At 45.3% G+C, this 23,977-nt stretch overlaps 1 protein-coding gene across 3 annotated transcripts in view; it reads right to left on the reverse strand.

Annotated features, from left to right (window-relative positions):
* Positions 1-4,686: 4,686 nt before the first annotated feature.
* LOC112255682 (dystrophin-related protein 2-like) overlaps positions 4,687-23,977 on the reverse strand; it is a 189,769-nt gene continuing 170,478 nt past the window's right edge. For 2 of the 3 annotated variants that reach the window (XM_042325740.1, XM_042325739.1), the window contains 10 exons: positions 22,598-22,764; positions 22,335-22,449; positions 20,089-20,225; positions 18,090-18,155; positions 13,098-13,163; positions 11,480-11,629; positions 7,080-7,329; positions 6,017-6,134; positions 5,645-5,728; positions 4,687-5,401 (listed from right to left, as the gene is read on the reverse strand). In XM_042325740.1, the coding sequence (XP_042181674.1) occupies positions 5,382-5,401; positions 5,645-5,728; positions 6,017-6,134; positions 7,080-7,329; positions 11,480-11,629; positions 13,098-13,163; positions 18,090-18,155; positions 20,089-20,225; positions 22,335-22,449; positions 22,598-22,764 (1,173 nt within the window). In that variant the 3' untranslated portion in view covers positions 4,687-5,381. The remainder of the gene's footprint in view (positions 5,402-5,644; positions 5,729-6,016; positions 6,135-7,079; positions 7,330-11,479; positions 11,630-13,097; positions 13,164-18,089; positions 18,156-20,088; positions 20,226-22,334; positions 22,450-22,597; positions 22,765-23,977) is intronic. The other variant, XM_042325741.1, reaches the window with a different exon arrangement.

The raw sequence follows: 23,977 nt of genomic DNA on the forward strand, positions 1-23,977 counted from the left end.
TAGGAAAACAGAGGGAAAGCGTTCTGATGAACAGCCGTGTCCATCAGAGGGGGAAAGCAACACCAAGCCTGGGGTCTTAACTGGAAATATCCATCCCTCCACCAAGTCCAAAAGTAAACACAAGAAAAATAGGTAAAACATACACAGGCATTGATATGATTCAAGACATTGATGTGATTCAAGACATTGATGTGATTCAAGACATTGATGTGATCAAGACATTAATATGATTCAAGACATTGATGTGATCAAGACATTAATATGATTCATGACATTGATGTGATTCATGACATTGATGTGATCAAGACATTGTGATTCAAGACATTGATGTGATTCAAGACATTGATGTGATCAAGACATTAATATGATTCAAGACATTGATGTGATCAAGACATTAATATGATTCATGACATTGATGTGATTCATGACATTGATGTGATCAAGACATTGATGTGATCAAGACATTGTGATTCATGACATTGATGTGATCAAGACATTGATGTGATCAACACATTAATGTGATTCATGACATTGATGTGATCAAGACATTGTGATTCATGACATTGATGTGATCAAGACATTAATGTGATTCATGACATTGATGTGATTCATGACATTGATGTGATTCAGATGTGATTCATGACATTAATATGATTCAAGACATTGATGTGATCCAAGACATTGATGTGATTCAAGACATTGATGTGATTCAAGACATTGATGTGATTCAAGACATATCATGTGGTGATTACCATAATTCAATTCAAGGTCATACTTGGTGGCATACAAAAAAGACAAGCAGACGTTGTGTATAACAAATACAAATTGTATTTATTCTTTGTACACAAAGAGTAGAAAGCAGCCAGTAACCCACTCGTTATTAAAAGCCTTTCTTTTTCAATCATTTTATACAGATTAAAAACCGATGGGGAGGACAACAACAGGGAGGAACAGTACAGTACACATTTAAATCAACAAATAAGTAAATGACAGACACATTAGTCATTAACAAATGGAAGTAATGAGGCGTAGTAACGTTGCTTTAAAAAAGCCAGTAGAATAGAAAAGATGAGTCTGTGTTTTGCGGAGGCGGGGCGTCGCTGTGTGGTAAAATAGGCTAGTGTATGTCGTCGTAGCTCTGATTCCCATAAGAGGTTAAGTAATTCATAACCCTGCCGTGTTCGAGAACACCAACAACCCTCCTTGTGTCTCGTAACGATGCCAAGGTGCCCAGAACTCAGCATGCACAGAAGGTCTCGCCATTAGGAACAATGAGCGGCGCTCTATAACGGGTTGACCAACTATATATAGCAGGGATACCCGTTGGCCATGTCCTCTAAACTGTCTCTGTCTCCGGCGACTAGGGCTTCTTCTCAATCACGCCGAAAATGATCGGACTGGTATCCAGCGTGAGGTGGCGCTACGGGGAGCCCGGAACACTACTTGTAGAGCTCCAATTTGGTTCGAGCTACACAGTGGTTTTATTACGCCTCAGATGGATAATCACATGACTACAGAGAGACGTGATGTGGGGCAGTATAACGTAGTGTTTTTACAGAGGCTTCGATTCGATGGGCTGTAACACAATGCCTCTACAAAGACAGTATGGACTTCTGGGAGTTAAAGTAAGAGGGACACAGTGAAGAGCTACAGTTTTCTGCTGCACTGTTCCATGTATCGTTATATCAGTCTGCCAAACTACCTGCTACAGCGGTGTAATCATTCGTTCCACCTACTCTCTCCTACCTCCAGTATTGTCCAAAACACACAAAACATTTACAGAGCCTTCAGAAAGTATTCATACCCCTTGACTTATTCCACATTTTGTTGTTACAGCCTGTATAAGAAATACACACTTTTCCCCCCTGACCCATTTACTCACAATACCTCAATGACAAAGTGAACTAAATGTTTTTAGAAATGTTAGCAAATGTATTGAAAGTGAAATACAAAAATATCTCATTTAAGTATTCACACCGCTTGAGTCAATGTTAGAATTGCCTTTGGCAGCGATTACAGTCTTTCTTGGTAAGTCTCTGAGAGCCTTGCACACCTGGATAGGATTTTGCCTGAACATAGCTCTATTCCGTTTCTTTTTCTAATAACAAAAAGGTCCCTGAGTCCTTGCCATTGACAAGCATTCCCATAACATGATGCAGCCACCACCATGCTTGAAAATATGAAGACATAACACTTTGTATTCAAGACATAAAGTTGATTTCTTTACCACATTTTATGCAGTTTTACTTTATTGCCTTATTACAAACAGGACGCATGTTTTGGAATATTCTTTATTCTGTAAAGGCTTCCTGTCATTTAGGTTAGTATTGTGGAGTAAACATTTCCCCAAAAATAATTCCACTTTGACATTACGGGGTATTGTGTGTATAGGCCAGTGACACAACATCTAAATGTAATCGATTTTAAATTCAGGCTGTAACTCAACAAAATGTGGGCAAGGGTGAACAGTTTCTGAAGGCATATAGGTCTACATGACATATGGTTTCTAGGCCTTAATCGCTGTAGTTCATAATTGCACACACAGAGAGCGAGAGCGAGTCGTGATGCATTCACAGCTTCGCATATTCAGAGCCAAAACTATGTTCAGGGGCCTCATCAATGTGTAATGAGACGTGTGTTTACAAAAAACAAAAACACATTAAAAGAGGTTTCCAAAGAGTAAACATTATTTGCGTTGCGTGTTTTTTTTCTCACTTGAGCAATTCTTTGTTCCTGGATCCTGTAAAGAAGGATGCCGGTGCCCTTGGCAAAGGTAGAACAGATGTCAATGATAATGACTTTCTAAACAGTGGCAGGCATTGTTCAGCGGGGGCGGTTAAGGAGTGATCGGGGGGACAAGGCGGTTGAGGTATGGAATCGGTGCACCCTCTCTTCCCCATATGGTTATTATCATTTCCATTTTGAACGGCGCCCCACCTTGCCGACTCTCAACCTGTACAGTGTACAGTTCCCTAGCAACAGCAGCAAAACAAACAGACAGCCACGACGGAGCTCGACGATGTCAAATGTGAACGCTGGCGCCTGGAGGGGATAAAGTCTAACGAATACTGGGATGGGATTCAAACTGAAATCTGTTCTTGGCAATAAGGTCAGAATGTTCTCTGAATGAATACAAAACTATTCACATCATGGCTCCCTGCGACTGTGGGTGTAAGGACTTTATGGAAGTGGTACCTCGTAAAAAACAGAGCATCTGTCCTCTTTTTTTTTTCTAGCAAACCGCTCGCCTACTGTCTGCGTCCGTCTCTTGGAGATTTGCTGTGGCAAGCACATCAAAGTGGATGGCTCCTCTCCACTCAGCCCAGGAGCACTAAACAGACTATTTTCTTCCCCTTTCCTTTGGTCTCTCAGATCTCTCCTACTCCGAGTCTCCCTTCCACTTCGCTATCACATTCCCACCATCCTCCCTCCCTCCACCCCGCCAAAGCCCTATTTGACCCCAGCCTTTTAATTAGTCTCTCAGGTGCTAGGCCGCTCTAGCGCTGTCAATTCCCACTGTCTTCCCTGTCCTTACTCATAAAGGCTCTCTGATGCCTCTAATGCAAAATGCCACAGAACCCAGACCCCTAAACAGAACTAACATCTGAAATTGAATGACATTCACATCTACCCACTACACCCAACCGATGCAATTTCCTCCCCTGATTGTGAAAACACTGAATGGCAAAAAAAGGCATTTGTAAGCCAGTACTTTAACATCTGATACAGAAATGGATGAGTCACAAGCATAAAAAGAGAAAAGAAGAGAGGGAGAGGGGGAGGAGAGAGAGAGAGAGAGAGAGAGAGAGACAGACAGACAGACAGAGACAGAGAGACAGAGAGAGAGAGGGAGAGGAGAGAGAGAGAGAGACAGACAGACAGACAGACAGAGACAGAGAGAGAGGGAGAGAGCGCCAGGGCGAACTCAATTTAATAATGTTTGAGGCAGCAACATAAAACACATGTATTGGTCCATGCTGGGCTCTGTCTGGGTTTAAGGCAAATAGAGTGTGCTCTGTCTGGAGTGTCGCATGATCCTGGTGTGATGGTAGCCCAACCCCCCCGCCAGCCTCGAGCGCCTACTATCCTAGGCATTTGTGTACCCCTGAAAGGTTTAAGCAACATGGGGCACCATGCCTTCTCTGCTGTGCACACAGCAGGAGCCAGAGAGCCCGGGCGTTTAAAGCTAGACTCTTTCTCAGCTAAACACATATCGGCGTTGTATCGAGACTCTCCTCCTGAACAGAGAGACGCAAAATCACAGCCCTTCTTTCGTCACCGATTTCTTTTCACAAAAGTTTGCGGCTGTGAGTGTAAGCGTATGTGCGTCTCTACGTGTTTATAGGTGTGTATTCCTACTGTGTGCGATATGAACGTCCATATGAATCCGAGTATGAGCAAGTGCGTTAATACAGCATGAGAGTTCATCTGAAACAACGTGTGTCTGCGCGTGTATGATATGTGCACTCACTGTGACAGAGAGAGCGGGGAGCCATGCGAGAGAGACGACAGGCATCCCCGTTTGGGAAGATTAGAGGAGCTGTGTGCACAGAGGCAGTGCTGCGTGCGCTGGCGGGCACTTTGGCTGTCTTAAATAAATCATAGGGTTTTACTGATGATGTGTCAGTCCCACAGAGTCAATAAGCTTGTTGTGGGTCCCGCTGGCTCCCCGGCAATCTGCTCTGCTTTGCTCTGGGTACGCCTGGCCCAGCCGACTGATCACAGCCGCATGAAGCGCAGCCAGCCTGGCCCAAATCGAGTCAACGGTGGTGCGCATGAACGCCTTGTAAAAAAAAAAAAGACGTTTGAAACGCATTAGAAAACAGGAAAAACACAAACGCACGCAGTTACTGGATAGAACAAACATGATGGAAATCCTCACGCATTTTTGCATTGTGTAAGAGTCCTTTTTGTGGAAGGTCCTTGTGCTGTATGGATATAAAGCGTCACACATTCGGACGACTACGCGGACGCTGGTTAGCACAGTGTCATGGCTGGGATGCTAGCGTTAGCCAGTAGTGGATTAGCTAGCTAAAACTGTTTCTGCCTGGCTGGGCTGCTAACGTTAGCTGTTAGCTTCCTTAGCCTTCTTAGCTGGTTAACACAGTGTCTGGCTGCACCGCTTAGCCATAGCATAACATTAGCCATAGCTTGTTAGCATAGTGCTTGGCCCGGCCGTTAGCATTAGCTGTTAGCCTTTGGCTCCCACAGGGGTGGTTAGTGCACAGAGGTCCAGGGGGAGGGAGAGGGGTCAGCTCTGGGTGAGCTGCTGTATGGGTCAAGGACCTGGTGCACTCTCTGTCCCTCTGACGGCAGCTATAAGGGGCACGGGCCATCAGGCATCCCACCAGGCATCACTGCACTCCAAGCGTCGCCCTGGGTTAGATGAGTGACGTGGTTCCTGGAAGAGGAGAGAGGGGGAAAAGTGGCAATTAAGGGTCAAAATTCATTTTTAGAACACAAGCAGAATGGCCAGTACTCAATGTGGGTCTTCAGCAGGCTAATGGGTTTTTGATCAGGCTAGTAAACTGTACATACCCTGCTTCTTCTATCTGCTGGAAGAAGACTCACTACCTTGATGTGCACAAGTAAATGGTTGTATCTCTGGCGTGTCTGTCTCAGGTCTGTAGGGTCAGAGACTCACCAGGTTCTGAAGGGAAGACGTTTCTCAGCTGCTCTATGACCTCCTGCAGTTGCTGCACTGTGTCATGATCCTCATCTCCATCTCCTGTCACACACAGCATCACACGGAGAGAGATGAGTGACAACAGAACACTCAATCATCTCATTCCAAGGTTGTTATGGCCCACTAAATGAACAAATAAATATTTTAAAGTCAATAATCCAGCAGGAATCGCTTGGAACTTGCAACCCCACCAGTGGGACCTAGCCTGATTGCTGTCTCTGTTCATTTGGCAAATTACAGGAATGGCACGGAGTGGAATGTTAGCTAAAAAGACTGGTACCCAGACTAGACAGGACCTAATATTCGGGAACATTTGCCTTAGTAGCTCACCTGCTGCCTCTGTGTCTGTGGTCTCTCTACTGGGTCCGTCCCCCTGACGGCCTCCCCCTGACACCGGAGATGACAAGGACGAAGGTTCCGACCCATTGGCCTCCGAATCGTCTTTGGGCTGGTGGAAAGTAAATAGTGTCATCAATCACCACAAAATTCCCATCGACAGCTACTTCGGAAAAGCACAAACGTTATTGGAATGTGTTGGTTGGGGTTGAAGGACACAGTAAACATGCAGACGCACTAAATAAGTCAAAGTGTTCCAGGGAAACTGAGTTGGCTGGGGATTCAGACGTAGTTGTACAACGAACAAAGGAAAATCTACTTTCTACGGAGATGAAAACAGAACGGTTGACACTGACAGTTGGACTGCCCACACCCACTCCACCACTTCATATTGGAACAATAGACTGAAGGAAATAAAGAATCTACGCGCATGAACATTTCTTAAGAAGGGATTGAAAGGCATTATATGATATGAGAGGTTCATGGAAGTGTTGAGAAAGTTCAAATCTACAGCTTTAGAAATCTTGGTACTCAGTCCCGCTGTTCCCAATCCCATTCCCCTCTTTCCACTAAATGAACCATCTCTCCAGTCTCTCTTTCAATCTCCTCTCTCTATCCCCAATTTCCAAGTCTTTTCACCTGAGGAAATGCCTTTCTGTCTCTCTTTCTCGCTCTCCCTCTACTGCAGCAGTACCAATGATCTTTCCATTTCTTCCTCTCCCTCTCTCTATTCCCCATTCACACATTCATATTCTCCTACAGCAGTGTCCTATTTTCTCTCAGTCCAGCCATTCTCTTTGTTCCCCTTTTTTGCTTCCTTTTATCGCCCTGCTTCTTAATCCCTCTTGAGTCTATCCCCCTCTTTCTTTCTCTCCTTACCGTAGGTATTTCCCTCAGTCTCTCATCAGCTCCCCTCCCTTTCTGTCTCTGTACCTGCAGTTTTAAGCCCTTATAGTTGTTCTCTACCTCACCCCCTTCGCCTCTTTTCCAAGCCATATTTTTTCTTTCTTTCCCTTCTCTTTCTTTCCACTTTCCTTTCCCCTTCCTCCTTCCCTACCTGCAGCAGTAACTCTCGTAGCCTGTGCAGCTGGGACTCCAGCTGTTTGTTGTGGTCCTCCAGGATCTGCATGCGTGTCTCCAGGCGAGTCTTGTGCTGCCGGAGGACCCTTGCCTCGGCCAGGAGCTCCTCGTCCTGCTGGCCCTCCGTGGGAGATCCCGGAACACCCTCACCTCCCTCCGTCAGCTGGGGCGCCGCCGCCGCCTCCTCATGCCTCCACTTCAGCCGCCGCCACTCCCCCTGCAGCACCCTGGGGAATAGGAGAGAGGACAGAGACATCAGCAAACAGCATTTTAAAGAGCTGGGAGTTTTCACTGATACACACACTGTCCACAATAGGCTATGATAGTAAATGGTGTGAGCGCCGTAGTGCGTATAACTCAATGACTTTATTTCCACTGTATAGCACATTTCTAAAAGATCATTAATTTCAAAGTGATTTACAAATATAATTATAAAAGGAACGAAAGATAACACAAAACGTTTTCGATACAAATATACATTTAAGATAGACGAGAATCCTTTTTTTGAGACAAATTCAAAAAGTAAAACAGTAAAATAACAGTGAACATGAGAATACAGCGAAAGACGTATAAATAAATGAAGATGGCACTATGGCTAAGACAACCTAAAGCACTGTAGGTAAAAGTGCAGCTAAAAAAGTATGTCTTCACCTTTTTCTTCAAATTGTCTACCATTTCTGAGGCCCTCAGATCCTCTGGTAGGCTGTTCCAAAGGCCAGCATCACAGTGACTAAAGGCAGGGCCGGTTCCTGGCATGCAGTGCATTCGGAAAGTATTCAGACCCCTTGACTTTTTTCACATTTTGTTACGTTACAGCCTTATTCAAAAATTGAGTAAGTAAATTTTTTTCTCATCAATCTACACACAATACCCCATAATGGCAAAGCAAAGACAGGTTTTTAGCAATGTGTGCAAATGTATAAATGAAAAAAATACAGAAATATCACATTTACATGAGTATTCAGACCCTTTACTCAGTACTTTGTTGAAGCACCTTTGGCAGCGGTTACAGCCTCGAGTCTTCTTTGGTATGGCACTACAAGCTTGGCACACCCGTATTTGGGGAGTTTCTCCCATTCTTCTCTGCAGATCCTCTAAATCCCTGTCAGGTTGGATGGGGAGTGTCCCTGCACAGCTATCGGGTTCAAGTCTTGTCTCTGGCTGGGCCACTCAAGGACTCAGAGACTTGTCCCGAAGCCACTCCTGCATTGTCTTGGCTGTGTGCTTAGGGTTGTTGTCCTGTTGGAAGGTGAACCTTCGCCCCAGTCTGAGGTCCTGAGTGCTCTGGAGCAGGCATTCATCAAGGATTTCTCTGTACTTTGCTCCGTTCATCTTTCCCTCAATCCTAACTTCTCTCAGTTCCTGCCGCTGAAAAACAGCACGATGCTGCCAAAACAGCAGGATGCTGCCACCACCATGCTTCACCGTAGGGTTTCCTCCAGATGAAAACAAAAGACGCTTGGCATTCAGGCCAAAGAATTCAATCTTGGTTTCATCAGACCAGAGAATGTTGTGTCTCATGTCTGAGAGTCCTGAGACAACGCAGGAGTGGCTTTGGGACAAATGCCTTTTGGCAAACTTCAAGTGGGCTGTCATGTGCCTTTTACTGAGGAGTGGCTTCCGTCTGGCCACTCTACCATAAAGGCCTGATTGGTGGAGTGCTGCAGAGGTGGTTGTCCTTCTGGAAGGTTTCCCATCTCCACAGAGGAACTCTGGAGCTCTGTCAGAGTGACCATCAGGTTCTTGGTCACATCTTTGACCAAGGCCCTTCTCCCCCCATTTCTCAGTTTGGCTGGGTAGCCAGCTCTAGGAAGAGTCTTGGTGGTTCCAAACTCAGATCATATTAACATGGCATAAGTCAATACAACATGTGTCGAACTGCAGGAAATTAGCTTTAAAACTGCAAAAATGTTCTGTTTTGTTATAAACTTACAAAGTTCTTGCCGCCCCATGGCAAAATGTGTAGAATTGCAGGAAATTAACTTTAAAACAAAGCATTTTCTTTCCACTGTCAAGAGGAGGCCATTAAAACATTTTGCAGCGAGGTGGCAAACTATTAAGTGCACTACTTTCGACCAGAGTACTTTTTTTATTTTGATTTCACCTTTATTTAACTTGGTAGGCTAGTTGAGAACAAGTTCTCATTTACAACTGCGACCTGGCCAAGATAAAGCAAAGCAGTTCGACACATACAACAACACAGAGCTACACATGGAGTAAACAATAAACAAGTCAAAAACACAGTAGAAAAAATGAAAAGAAAGAGTCTATATACATTGTGTGCAAAAGGCATGAGGTAGGTAGGTGAATAATTACAATGGGTGGCAGGTAGTCTAGCGCTTAAGACTGTTGGGCTAGTAACCGAAAGGTTGCTGGTTGAAATCCCTGAGCCCCCTAAGTGAACAATCTTGAGCAAGGCTCTTAACCCTATTTGCTCCTGTATGTCTGCTAAATGACTGAGGGTCCCACCAACCAAAAACTCAGGGCTGACTAAAGGCATCGTCACAAAATGTTTTAGAACATCTCAAACACCAGTGCCAGAGGATCTAAGGGACCGACCGGGCACATATCCTAAATGCATATGATACATGTGTTCAGGTGCAAAAGACCACATAGTGCTTTAAAAATATATAAAGCAATTTTAAAATCAACTGTAAAACTAACAGGCAAACAATGAAGGGACTTTAAAATAAGTGTTATGTGTGCAGTCTTATTTAGCACAGGTGCTGCTGCATTCTCAATGAATAGGCTGTTGTCCAATGTTTTTCTTGGTAAGACCAGACATGAGACCATCGTAGTAACCAAGGCTGGTAGTAATAAAAACATGCATTAGTCTCTCAGTGTCGGCCTGGCAGAGAAACTGACGCACTTTGGCAATATTAGGTAGATGATAAAATCTAAGTTTATTGGTCGCATACACAATTCTGATAAGAAAACTGATTTGGTCACATTTCGGAGTCTAAAATCGCACCTAGGTGTTTAGCCAGGTGGGTTTTATATCGAATGTTCACTGTCTGTGTGCTGATCATGCGAACTGACTAGTGACATAGTCAGGAAAATGTATCGCTCTGAACATATACACTGTATGAAAACAGAAACGTATTCGAGTTGAACTGTTGATCAGGATTAACTTGTGTTTTACATAAAGACGAATCCTGTGCATGCATCGTTTACCACAGCTCATAGGCATTCTGTTTCCGTACAGACAGAAATGAATTATGTCTCTATAACATTTGTGACGACCCTTCCACTCTGTCTGCCGAATTCTTTCTCTTTGCTCTTGTTCTCCTTACTAGGATGTCGGTGGGCGGCACGGGAGGGTCGTCAGCAAAATGGGACACACCTGGGCCCGGGTGTGTCCTGGGGATAAATTCCCCCATTCATTGGGGAGACTCTCTCCACGCAGACACACTGCTGAATTTTGGTTGTGCCATTTTTTTGTGTGGTTGTTTTGTTTGTTTGCATTATCACATCTGTGAACGCAACCACTCACTTACACTAATGACTACACACACCATTGTTACTTGTTTACAGATTCTGACATATCACATGGGGTCCTATAAGCCAATCAGAATAAAGGAAGACAGCTGCAGTGCTAACTGAGGAGCACACAGGATATACCTCATCATAACAATACAGAAATAATACCAAACTAGGTTAAAGTTTCAGACACCAGCTGTGTGTATATATGTTACTAATCTAGCTTTATTAACCTATTATTCATTGGTGACAAACGGAGTGCAAACAAATGTGTGTGTGTGTGTGTGTGTGTTGGCCCGAAGGTCAGGGGCACGTAGAGAAGACAAAATAGAATAAATCCGATGAATCATACCTTTTAAAGTTGCCTCTGGTATCAAATGAAGTGTATGGGAAAAGCATTATTCTCTCTCATTTCAACTTTTACTTCAAGGTCTTAAGGGTACTTAAGTAACACAGAATCCTATGAGGATCCAATTGATGTGTTCCAAAGCCATTTCTTTCCCATCACACTCATGCATCATACAGTAGTAGTATACTCTGTACACTATACAATCACCCTAACGATGGTGTAGTTCTCACATTGGGTGTCAGAAGCATGGATAATTGATTAGGCTGGCCATGGTAGTGACCCTGTAGGGTTGTAAGAGCTAAAGTTTGGAAGTCCTACAGGTACTAAGACAAAACAGTTCTACACCTTAATGGTTCCAAGACCAACAGGTTCTATGTTCTAAAAGTTAAGACAAAGGTTCTACACCTTAAAGGTTCTAAGACCAAATGGTTCTATGTTCTAAAAGTTTTAAGACAAAAAGGTTATATACCTTAAAGGTTCTAAGACCAATAGTTGTAAAGGTTCTGGGATAAAATATTTCTAAAACCAAAAGGGCTCTATTTTCTCACCGGTTCTCGTTCTCCAGGCGGGCCAGCGTTCTCTGCAGCTCGTCCTTGTCCTGACAGTCCAGGTGGGCCAGCAGCATCTGCTGTCCGCTGGGGGAGTCCTGGTCCAGGGTACCGGGGCTGGAGTGACGCAGGAGGTACTGATCTTCATCCCTGAGTCCCCCACATGACACAGCACAGGAGACACTCAGCACACTGAGCCACAACCCTGCCACCAGCAGCACAGTACAGCAAATAGCCACAGCACAGGACAGGACAGTGTACAGCCACAAACAAGACAGTGCAGCACAGGACAGGACAGGACAGAGCAGCACATCAGCACAGACAGCACAGCAGAAGCAACAGACACAAGCGCAACAGACACGTTGGTATGGTGGAGCAGTACTGACACAGAATGGCACAGACACACAGACAGCAACAGACACATGGACAGCAACAGCAGCACAGGCAGGATAGAAGCACATCAGCTGAAACACAGACAGTCTTCAATTCTGAGAACAAGTGGCCGCATAGACAGACATGACATAGACAGACATGACATAGACAGGCATGCAGAAATAAAGGACACTAATGACGCCAGAGCATAGCCAGACATACTGCAGCACTGGGCAGCAAGCTAACAGAGTGACATGAGAACGAGGGGACTCAGCACACACAAAGAGCAGCAGTAGAGACAGGACACAGAGACAGAAGACAGGAGACAGAGCAGTAGCCCTACTGACAAGAACAAAGTACAGAAACACTTGGAACAAACATAGCCACAGTGTCACAGTGATAAACCAGACACACAGAGCAAATAGCTTGCAGACAAACAGCACACTGAACAACTATACAAACAGCCATGTTGACACATCAAATAGGCAGCTTCACACACCATGCCAATGCCCTCCCTATCTCGCAAATACACACGTGCACATACAGACACACACATACACATACACAGACATGAACGCACACACTGACACACACAGACATGAATGCACCCACACATATACACAGATATGAATACACACACTGACGTGGACCTATGCACACACAACGCACATAAACACAAACACACCCTCGCTCTCTTTCTCTCGACACTAAAAACACACACAGTAAACCCTTTGATGGAGGCCACTACACCTTGGTGGTAAAAATTCATTTTGTTATAGCAGTGCTCATAATGAAAACACCCACGCACGCACACACACACACGCCTCACCCCCAAAACAATCTCTGTCTCAGCCAAAGCCTTTGATCAGGGCCAACACCTGTGTCCAGTCAGTTTATATGATTCCTTAGTGAGGGGCTCACCTTATTGACTCCACCATTCACATCAAAGCTACTCCCCCTCTCCCCTCCTTTTCGCTCAGCCAGCCTCTGGCTCTTAACATCATGTTCTGTAGTATTTCAATGGGCCTCCCTCTCTCCCGTGCAGCAGCCCTTTGTATTTGGTCTTTTATGATGAAGGGGGAGTGTGTGCACGGCCTCAGCCATGGGTCCTTTCATAAACTTGGTGATTATTTTATGTGACTGACCAGCCTTCCCTGAATGTGTGTGTGTGCACACTCAGGGTATACATAAACACTTGGCTGAAATGAAAGGGTTCAGTGTGTGGGGGAAGTGGGAGTGTACTCACAGACTCTCATCAGGCGACAGGCTATCTGTGAAGAAGGAACAATTCTGGTTCTCCATTTCCGCCAACCTGGACAACAGGAAAACACACACACACAGAGAAAATAGGTAGGTACTCTTATTTATTTATCTGTTGTTTTACAAGGTAAGTTGACTGAGAACACATTCTCATTTGCAGCAACGACCTGGGGAATAGTTACACGGGAGAGGAGGGGGATGAATGAGCCAATTGTAAACTGGGGATTATTAGGTGACTGTGATGGTTTGAGGGCCAGATTGGGAATTTAGCCAGGACACCGGGGTTAACACCCCTACTCTCTGCCATGGGATCTTTAATGACCTCCGAGAGTCAGGACACCCATTTAACGTCCCATCCGATAGACAGCACCCGACACAGGGCAATGCCCTGGGGCATTGGGATATTTCTTTAGACCAGAGGAAAGAGTGCCTCCTACTGGCCCTCCAACACGACTTCCAGCAGCATCTGGTCTCCCATTCAGGAACTGACCAGAACCAACCCTGCTTAGCTTCAGAAGCAAGCCAGCAGTGGTATGCAGGGTGGTATGCTGCTGGCATACTCTAGTAAAAAGAGGTCAAGAGCAACAGATTGACAGATTTAATTTATTTTAGAAAGAAGAGGGGGTTTCATTCCAAGAAGAGCTATTCAGTACAGTACTGTATTGCAGTGTTTCAGGACCAAGGACAGCGAGTCTAGGTTTTCAGCCCTGCAGCAGTGACTGTTGTTTTTCAGTGCCATGGACAGCTACCCCACTGCACTTCTGTTTCTACTGCCTTACAGTGTAGTTGAGAAGTTTGGCAGATAAGCACCATGGACAGCTACCCCACTGCACTTCTCTTTCTTCTGCCTTACAGTGTACTTGAGAAGTTTGGCAGATAAGCACCATGGACAGCTACCACACTGCTACAGACTGTTATCAGAGACAGAAGAGGGAGCGAGACACCCCAATCGCTGTTTTTTTTTTCTTCGGGTTTAATGAAAGTCAATGAACTAAGTACACCAAACCCAGCTGCTATTCCATTTGTGCTTATGGGGGAAGACACCCATTTAAGTAAACCATAACTGACCATTTTTCTCCAATGGTAAATGTGCAGAGCGAACTATTTATCCACCATCTGTGCCGTTATACTCCTCCCCTATTACCAGAATCAGCTTAATTCACCAAATACATTTGCATGTACAGGAATTTGATCTCGCAGCTGACTAGGCAGAACTTAGCTTTTAGCGACACCTCACTCTCTCAGCAGTGGGAACGGCCTTCTGAGGGAGCTGCCAGGATACTGTGTTGGAACCACCAGCCATGTACAACCTCTGCCAGAGACACTAATGAAATGTGTCTCATGCTACTCAAGCTCCAGGCCCCCCACAGCACACACACACACAACCAAAAAAACATATGGATTGATGGATGGAGGGAGAGAAAAGAGGGATGAGGATGGAGTGATGAAGAGAGATCCATATGACATCATTATGGCCACTCCCAACAAGGCCCATAGAGAGTACAGGCCACCCACTCTCATCATCATGGCCCCTCCCACCAAGGCCCATAGAGAGTACAGGCTCCCACTCTCATCATTATGACCCCTCCCACCAAGGCCCATAGAGAGTACAGGCCACCCACTCTCATGATCATGGCCCCTCCCACCAAGGCCCATAGAGAGTACAGGGCCCGACCTGGCCCATTATCCATCCACTAACTGTGGCCAGGCCTGGCCCATTATCCATCCACTCTAACTGTGACCAGGCCTGGCCCATTATCCATCCACTCTAACCGTGGCCAGACCTGGCCCTTTATCCATCCACTCTGACCGTGGCCAGACCTGGCCCATTATCCATCCACTCTCACTGTGACCAGACCTGGCCCTTTATCCATCCACTCTGACCGTGGCCAGACCTGGCCCTTTATCCATCCACTCTGACCGTGGCCAGACCTGGCCCTTTATCCATCCACTCTGACCGTGGCCAGACCTGGCCCTTTATCCATCCACTCTGACCGTGGCCAGACCTGGCCCTTCATCCATCCACTCTGACCGTGGCCAGACCTTGGCCCTATGGCTAACAGACATTAATTTAACCACTCTCACTGTGGCCAGATCTGTCCCCTTAATTCAATCAGTTAGGCCATTAATCAAATGGTTGTTACAGGACCGGAAGGCAGGGTAGAGAGGAGAGGGAGCCTCACCCCAGTATTCTATGTGAGAGCTGTAGACTTGACCCCTGTCCTCAGGACAGTATTGATGATGTGGGAAGTTGTGAGTTAATTCCTATGAGTCCCACACTCTCAGAAAAAAGGTTACTTTTGGTTCTAGGTACAACCCTTTTTGGTTCCAGGTACAACCCTTTTTGGTTCCAGGTACAACCCTTTTTGGTTCCAGGTATAACCCTTTTTGGTTCCAGGTATAACCCTTTTTGGTTCCAGGTATAACCCTTTTTGGTTGTAAGTGCAACCCTTTTTTGTTCCAGGTATAACCCTTTTTGGTTCCAGGTATAACCCTTTTTGGTTCTAAGTACAACCCTTTTTTGTTCCAGGTATAACCCTTTTGGGTTCCATGTAGAGCCCTCTTTGGAAAGGGTTCTACTTGGAACCCAAAAGGGTTCTTCCTGGAACCAAAAAGGGATCTTAAAAGGGTTATGTTATGAGGACAGCAGAATAACCCTTTTAGGTTCTAGATAGCACCTTGAGCTTTCTCTTTCCCTCCCTCCCGACCGAGTCTGTACTAATGACAAAAGGAGAGCTCTCCACTAGCACCTTGGTGTGTGACACACCAGCAAATCTGGATCCAACCCAAAACATCAAATACCCACAATCCTCCTCTGGGACATCATATTCTTACACTGGATTAACATGTACACACCCTCATATGACTGAGTAGAGACAGACACTCTGTTCTTCTGCTGTGATGTCAGCCTCAGGGACCTTTTAATGTACGTAGTTGCCTGGCATGGTTCTGACAGCCAGGCGTTTGCAGTACTATGTGAATAAATATATATAGTCTCTCATTTGATGTGTTTTTCAAGAGGGAGAGAGAGCGAGAGGAAGCGAGAGAGAGAGAGAGCGAGAGGAAGCGAGAGAGAGAGAGAGAGAGAGAGCAAGAGAGTGTGTATACTGGAGTCAATTTTGCATGAAGCAAAGTACAGATTGAATGGCATCTGTGCAATGTACATTATTAAAATAATCAGCTTTATCTCATTTAGCGAGCTCTCAGATCATGTTGGAATATAGTTGAAGTTAAACTGTCCTCTGTTAGGCTTTCAGAATCCAGTTCAGAGTCCTCTATGGTTGATAGACTTGTGAGGAGCTCAAGATGTTTAAGAACTGTAAGATGGCACACTACACAAAGTACATAAAAAGAGATAGAAACTGTAAAGCCTGCATAAAGCTACAAATATACAACATCATCTCTGTCTTAACAACAATTTCAGGAACACTGAGACTTCTTTGGCAAATCTGCAAGCCAACAAATTAAGACACATAAGCATATCTCACTTAAGCAAATTGCACTGCTCCCTGCCCATTTCTCAATTTCTGTTTATCTATCAGGGAAGTTTTGTGGGTCTTCAGCTTGAGCCAAGGAGTTGTGCCAAATAAATGATTCTAATTGGCAGGAGAAGACTAATAAACGTGAGGGGACTTTGGAACAGAAGCAATTAAAACAAGTCAATGGAAATAATGAATTTGAACGAGTGGGAGAGAAAAGAGTGACAACAATGACTTAACTAAACAGTGAAAAAGACTGAAAGGGAACAAATTTGGAGAGAGAGAATAGAAGATATCCTGCCTCTGTTGGTGTGTGTCTCCTCTGTCTTGAATAGTGGCAAGGCCATCAGACTGTTAAACAGCCACCACTAACATTGAGTGGCTGCTGCCAACACACTGACTCAACTCCAGCCACTTTAATAATGGGAATTGATGGAAAATACATCACTAGCCACTTTAAACAATGCTACTTAATATAATGTTTACATACCCTACATTATTTATCTCATATGTATACGTATATACTGTACTCTATATCATCTACTGCATCTTTATGTGATACATGTATCACTAGCCACTTTAAACTATGCCACTTTGTTTACATACTCATCTCATATGTATATACTGTACTCGATACCATCTAGCCTATGCCGCTCTGTACCATCACTCATTCATATATCTTTATGTACATATTCTTTATCCCTTTACACTTGTGTGTATAAGGTAGTAGTTTTGGAATTGTTAGATTACTCGTTGGTTATTACTGCATTGTCGGAACTAGAAGCACAAGCATTTCGCTACACTCGCATTAACATCTGCTAACCATGTGTATGTGACAAATACATTTCATTTGATTTGCTTTTGATTTGATTTGGTGTGGAGCACTGCTGCCTCAGGTAAGGAGCACTCTCACATACAACACACACACACAAGAAGGTGATCTGTGTCCTGTCTCTCTCTTGCTCTCTCTCTTTCTGCAGTGATCTATGTCCTGCTCTGCTGTGGGCATGACTTCCCCTGGGTGAGGGACCCCTCTTCCATGCCCTGGCTGTGCCCTCTCTGTAACCCTGTCAGACAGACTGCTGATCCGCCTTCGCATCCTCCAGGTGACCAATGGAGCCAGCGGAGTGCAACACTGCCCTACCATGCCGCCGGGCATCCACAACCAGGAGACCCCTGCTCACCCCAGACCAAACACACGGTGCTCATGCCCTTTTCAGTGTGTGTGAGTGAATGAGCGAGAGCTAGAGTGAGAGAAAGAAAGAAACGAAGAAAGAAGGAAAGGGAGAGAGAGGATACCCGCAAGGCACAACAGTCTCCACTCAGGTCGAAGGTCAGACCAAGATGGATATCTCAATCAACTTGTGGAGAGAGAACTGGGGAGTGCCAGGAGAAAGGAAGGAGGGAAGATCTGGAGTAAGCAGAGTTAGGTAAGGAAAGACGGGGGGGGGTCATTATTTTTGGTGTGTGTGTGTGTGTGTGTGTATATAACACCCTACCTGCTAGCAAAGTGCTCGATTCTGCTGTGTGTGTCTGCATGGGGTAGCTTGGGAGAGGAGCACGGCCTGGTCAAACACAGAAAAACATCATTAATACCTATATTACTGGTACTCCCTAGGGTGTGTGTTGGTGTGTGTGTGTGTGTGTGTGACTTGCAAGCCAGATGTGGCCTTTAAACCAGGAGTTTCAAACCAATGTATTGAGGTAAAATTACTCAGCCCTCAAAAGAAGGTCTTATGAAATCTGTATTGTATTGTCTTAAAGAATTGAATTATTTAATCTAATTGAATGATAACATATTTGCTTAGATCGCACTTGGTGAAGACCACATGACTGAAAATGAATTAATGCAACCATGTCTTCGTCACTAACAAATGCAGTCATAGGTGATAACTTTACAATTCACTCGAAAGACAAGGCACACTGGGAAATATGCAAATAAGTCTTTACACTAAGCAAACTGTTAATTTAACTCTGAAAAGTGTGGACCCACGTACAGTGCATTCAGAAAGTATTCAGACCCCTTGACTTTTTCCCACATTTTGTCAGGTTACAGCCTTATTCTTCCATCTCATATTGCTCAAATAAACAGCAAACCTGGTTTCAAAAAACAGATAAAGCAACACCTTGCAGCACAAGGCCTCTCCCCTATTTGACGTAGATGGTTTGTGCGTATGCATTGATATGTAGGCTGTGCGTGCCTTTAAAAGAAATACATGTAGTTCTGTTCTTGAGCTGTTCTTGTCTAATGATGTTCTGTATTATGTTTCATGTTCTGTGTGGACCCCAGGCTGACTAGCTGCTGCTTTTACAACAGCTAATGGGTATCCTAATAAAATACCAATAACAAAATCATCTAAAATTGATTATATTGTTTTTTTCTTCATCAATCTACACACAATCCCCAATAATTACAAAGCAAAAAACAGTTGATTTATTTCTGCAAATGTATTAAAAATAAAAAACAGAAATATCACATTTACATAAGTATTCAGACCCTTTAATCAGTACTTTGTTGAAGTATCTTTGGCAGTTGAGTCTTCTTGGGTATGATGGTACAAGCTTGGTACTCCTGTGTTTGGGGAGTTTCTCCCATTCTTCTCTGCAGATCACCTCAAGCTGTGTCAGGTTAGATGGGGAGCGTCGCTGCACAGCTATTTTCAGGTGTCTCCAGAGATGTTTGATTGGGTTCAAGTCCACATACACACACATGCACACATAGACACATTCTCCACTCGAGGACATTCAGAGACTTGTCCTGAAGCCACTCCTGCGTTGTCTTGGCTGTGTGTTTAGGGTCGTTGTCCTGTTAGATGGTGAACCTTGGTCCTATTGGAAGGTCCTGAGCACTCTGGATCAGGTTTTCATCAAGGACCTCTCTGTACTTTGCTCCGTTCATCGTTCCCTTAATCTTGACTAGTCTCCCAGTCCCTGCCTCTGAAAAACTTTCCCACAGCATGATGTTGCCACCACCATGCTTCCCTATAGGGATGGTGCCAGGTTTCCTCAAGACGTGACACTTGGAATTCAGGCCAAAGAGTTCAATCTTGGTTTTATCAGACCAGAGAATCTTGTTTCTCATGGTCTGAGAGTCCTTTATATGCCTTTTGGCAAACTCCAAGCGTGCTGTAATGTGCCTTTTACTGAGGATCGGCTTCTGTCTGGGCACTCTACCATAAAGGCCTGATTGGTGTAGTGCTGCAGAGATGGTTGTCCTTCTGGAAGGTTCTCCACAGATTGAACCCTTCAGTCCTGATTCAGTGTTGATTCAACACTGTGTGTATACTTTTTACAAACTTCTTAAATCCACATCATGTACAACCAACTACCCTCCATGTCCCAAGTCTTCTCTCCCCTCAACATCTTTTAATATAACACTTCATACACAAGCAATCTCCCTCTCAACAAATAAAGTCAATGGCTATTTTTACAAGCTATTTTCCTGTCTTCTCGGTGCCAGTCTGTCTAGCCGTCTGTGTCTATAGGGGTATGACTCACGTGTCAGAGCTCTCGGCCTCCAGCACCGACTGGACAGGCAGGTAACCCCGCTGAGGGTGCTTACTGAAGTACTGCTTCGACCGGAACTTGTTCTTCAGCGTCTTGGCAAAGTCCCGCATCTTCTCTCCTGAGGTGGTCTGACACATGGTTTACATGAAGGGACCGGGGTGGAGGAGAGGAGAAGGGGATGAGGGGTGGAGAAGAGGAGAGGGGGATGAGGGGTGGGGGTGGAGGAGAGGAGAAGGGGATGAGGGGTGGAGAAGAGGAGAGGGGATGAGGGGTGGAGAAGAGGAGAGGGGGATGAGGGGTGGGGGTGGAGAAGAGGAGAGAAGAGGAGAGGGGGATGGAGGAGAGGAGAGGGGGATGAGGGGTGGGGGTGGAATGGAGAAGAGGAGAGAAGAGGAGAGGGGGAGAGGGGGATGGAGGAGAGGAGAGGAGAGGGGATGAGGGGTGGGGGTGGAATGGAGAAGAGGAGAGAAGAGGAGAGGGGGATGGAGGAGAGGAGACGGGGATGAGGGGGATGGAGGAGAGGACAGGGGGATGAGGGGGAATGGAGGAGAAGGGGATGGGGAGAGGAGAGGAGGATGGGGGGATAGAGGAGAGGAGAGGCGGATGGGGGATAGAGGAGAGGAGAGGCAGATGGGGGGATAGAGGAGAGGGGGATGAGGGGTGGGGGTGGAGAAGAGTGGGATGGGGAGGTTAGGGGCAGTGGGAGGACAGGAAGACAAAGTGAACCACTTTAGAATTCTCCATACTGCACATGCATGCACGCAGGGACGCACACACACACTTGTGCACACATGCACCCAGACACACACACACACGCATGCATGCACACACAGACACACACGCGCACCCGCGCACTCACACGCACCTTGTGTTGAACTAAACTTTGTGATAGGTGCCCTGCGGCTAATGCAGTACTCTGTCTCCCTCGGACCTGACTACCCACATCCACTCCATCATACAACCCAGCAGTATAGGAGTCAAAACTCAGGTGAAAAGCTCCAGCTCAGCTCCACTTCAACCTTCCCCTGGTTGACATACTGCCCTGGGAGAAATTATTTGGAGATCTCTCTGCCATATCTCCCAGCCTCCATTGACTGGAGCTGAAGTAGTGTGCGAGTGTGGCCTCCTCTTTGTGTACTCTCTTAAAGGGGCAATCTACAAATGCTATATCCATTTTTGGACTGTTAAATTAATTATATATGCCCATTGATTTTTGAAGCCTTATGGGCTTAGTTAGCTGTCTAACCCTATCACAACCCACATTATGAACATGTCTTTCTTCACTGTTCGTAAACAATGTCATTGTATGCCAACGATGTATAGCCTCAAAACGTGGTTAAAGAGATAGTACACCCAAATGACTAAATGACATATGGGTTACTTCACCCTGTAAGCAGTCAAGGTATGACAGCAATCAATGATTTGGTTCAGTCCCCTTGGGACTGTTTCCACATGCTAATGTACTAGCATTTGTGGCACAAATCCCATTCAAGACATGGGACCGATACAAAAAAATTTCTCGCATCATGTTCAAAACATCTATAAGTGACTTTGTTGAGGTTCACAAGCAATTTGAGATACTTTCGTATGATTTGGACATGTGTGAAAAATGCTAATATCGGTCCCATGACTTGAATACTTACAGGGTAAGGAAACCAGTGTGTCATTTTAAAACTATCATTTTGATATCACCGACGGTCAGTTCTTGCATCCATAGCTCTGTCTATGCATTTGAGAGTGGTTACATATCTCCAGCCACAACCCTCAGCTGTCGACCGAAACAGTGGAGGGGTGGCCACTTTGTTATTGTTTAAACTGCAGATTGCCTCTTGAAGAGAAAAGTGTAGGTTATAGTGCGGGCTGTGTCTGAAATGGCACCCTATTCCTTACATAGTGCACTACTTTTGACCTTTAATAGGGTGACATGCAGGTGGCAGCCTGGGTGTAGTACTCTTTCTTACTGGGGTGTAGTACTCTTTCTTACTGGGGTGCAGTACTCTTTCTTACTGGGGTGCAGTACTCTTTCTTACTGGGGTGCAGTACTCTTTCTTACTGGGGTGCAGTACTCTTTCTTACTGGGGTGCAGTACTCTTTCTTACTGGGGTGCAGTACTCTTTCTTACTGGGGTGTAGTACTCTTTCTTACTGGGGTGTAGTACTCTTTCTTACTGGGGTGTAGTACTCTTTCTTACTGGGGTGTAGTACTCTTTCTTACTGGGGTGTAGTACTCTTTCTTACTGGGGTGTAGTACTCCATGATGGGATATTGGAGCTGCTTCTTTCCCTTGGTGGTGCGTCCCGTGAGGAAGCACATCTGGCAGATGTCCACGTTGAATTGTTTCAGACTGCGGTACCTGTCAGGACAGATCGGTAGAATGGACGATCATATCACAGTCAGTAACATTAGAGAAGCCACATGAATTGCTCTATCCTGTGTGTGCGTGTGTGTGTGTGTCACACATCCACCTTTCCTCATCTCTGATAGAGGTACAATAGACCTGCCTGAATCCCTTGATGGGGCACTGTTTACAGATGTAACACTTGGCCTGGTGCTTGGCGGACTCGGCCACTGCCACACGCTGTAGAACAGCCAGCCACACTACAGACTGGGGCTCCAGGCTCATCCACTCCAGGAAATGAGATACCTCGATGGCTGGCTTCCCTGGGGCCTACGGGAGGAAGAACATAGGAAACATTTTACCTGAGTATCTTGTACTTGTCTCCTGCTTGATTGTCTGTAAAATGCTACTATCCATTACAGTTATGCAGAACAATTTACCAAACAGTACCACTTCATCAAACTACCTGCAGTTCCATAGGGCACGTATTACTAGGTAATTACATATTCCATTAAAGTTCCCCTGGAAGAACTCTGTTAAAAGCACAAATACATAAACAGGAGGTTGATAGCGGCCAGAGAGAGGGGTGACTTGCGTGAGGGCCGTGAGTACCTGTTAATGTTCTAATGCTCCAAAGCAATTCCTGTGTTAGAGAGACAGCAGATAAACGGGATAACAGGAAGTCAGGTGAATAAAGGACAGCCTCGCCAAGCGCAGAAAATCCATAATGTGCTAAATTCTCATTAAGTGTGCATCAGAGATGCATTAAAAGGTTGATTTCCCTGGAGCCTCGTCTCGACTATGCCAAAGCAGGGTAATTAACATATGTGTGTGTACGTGTTATGGAGTGAGGTCTCTAGGGGAACAAGGCTCCTCGGCTCCTCGGCTTTTCTCTGCCCTGCTCTCCTCAACTCTCCTCAACCCTCTCCTCTCTCCTCTCCTCAACCCTCTCCTCTCCTCAACCCTCTCCTCTCCTCAACCCTCTCCTCCCCTCTACTCTCTCCTCAACTCTCCTCCCCTCTACTCTCTCCTCCCCTCTACCCTCTCCTCTACCGTCTCCTCTCCTCTACTCTTTCAACTCTCCTCTCCTCTCCATGAGACTATCCTAGCTAGTAGAACTGGACCCACTGACTGTCTACAGTATCAATAGCTAGTAGAACTGGACCCACTGACTGTCTACAGTATCAATAACTAGTAGAACTGGACCCACTGACTGTCTACAGTATCAATAACTAGTAGAACTGGACCCACTGACTGTCTACAGTATCAATAACTAGTAGAACTGGACCCACTGACTGTCTACAGTATCAATAACTAGTAGAACTGGACCCACTGACTGTCTACAGTATCAATAACTAGTAGAACTGGACCCACTGACTGTCTACAGTATCAATAACTAGTAGAACTGGACCCACTGACTGTCTACAGTATCAATAACTAGTAGAACTGGACCCACTGACTGTCTACAGTATCAATAACTAGTAGAACTGGACCCACTGACTGTCTACAGTATCAATAACTAGTAGAACTGGACCCACTGACT

This window comes from Oncorhynchus tshawytscha, linkage group LG08 (genome assembly GCF_018296145.1).
Source record: "Oncorhynchus tshawytscha isolate Ot180627B linkage group LG08, Otsh_v2.0, whole genome shotgun sequence".
In the NCBI taxonomy this organism is placed as follows: domain Eukaryota; kingdom Metazoa; phylum Chordata; class Actinopteri; order Salmoniformes; family Salmonidae; genus Oncorhynchus; species Oncorhynchus tshawytscha.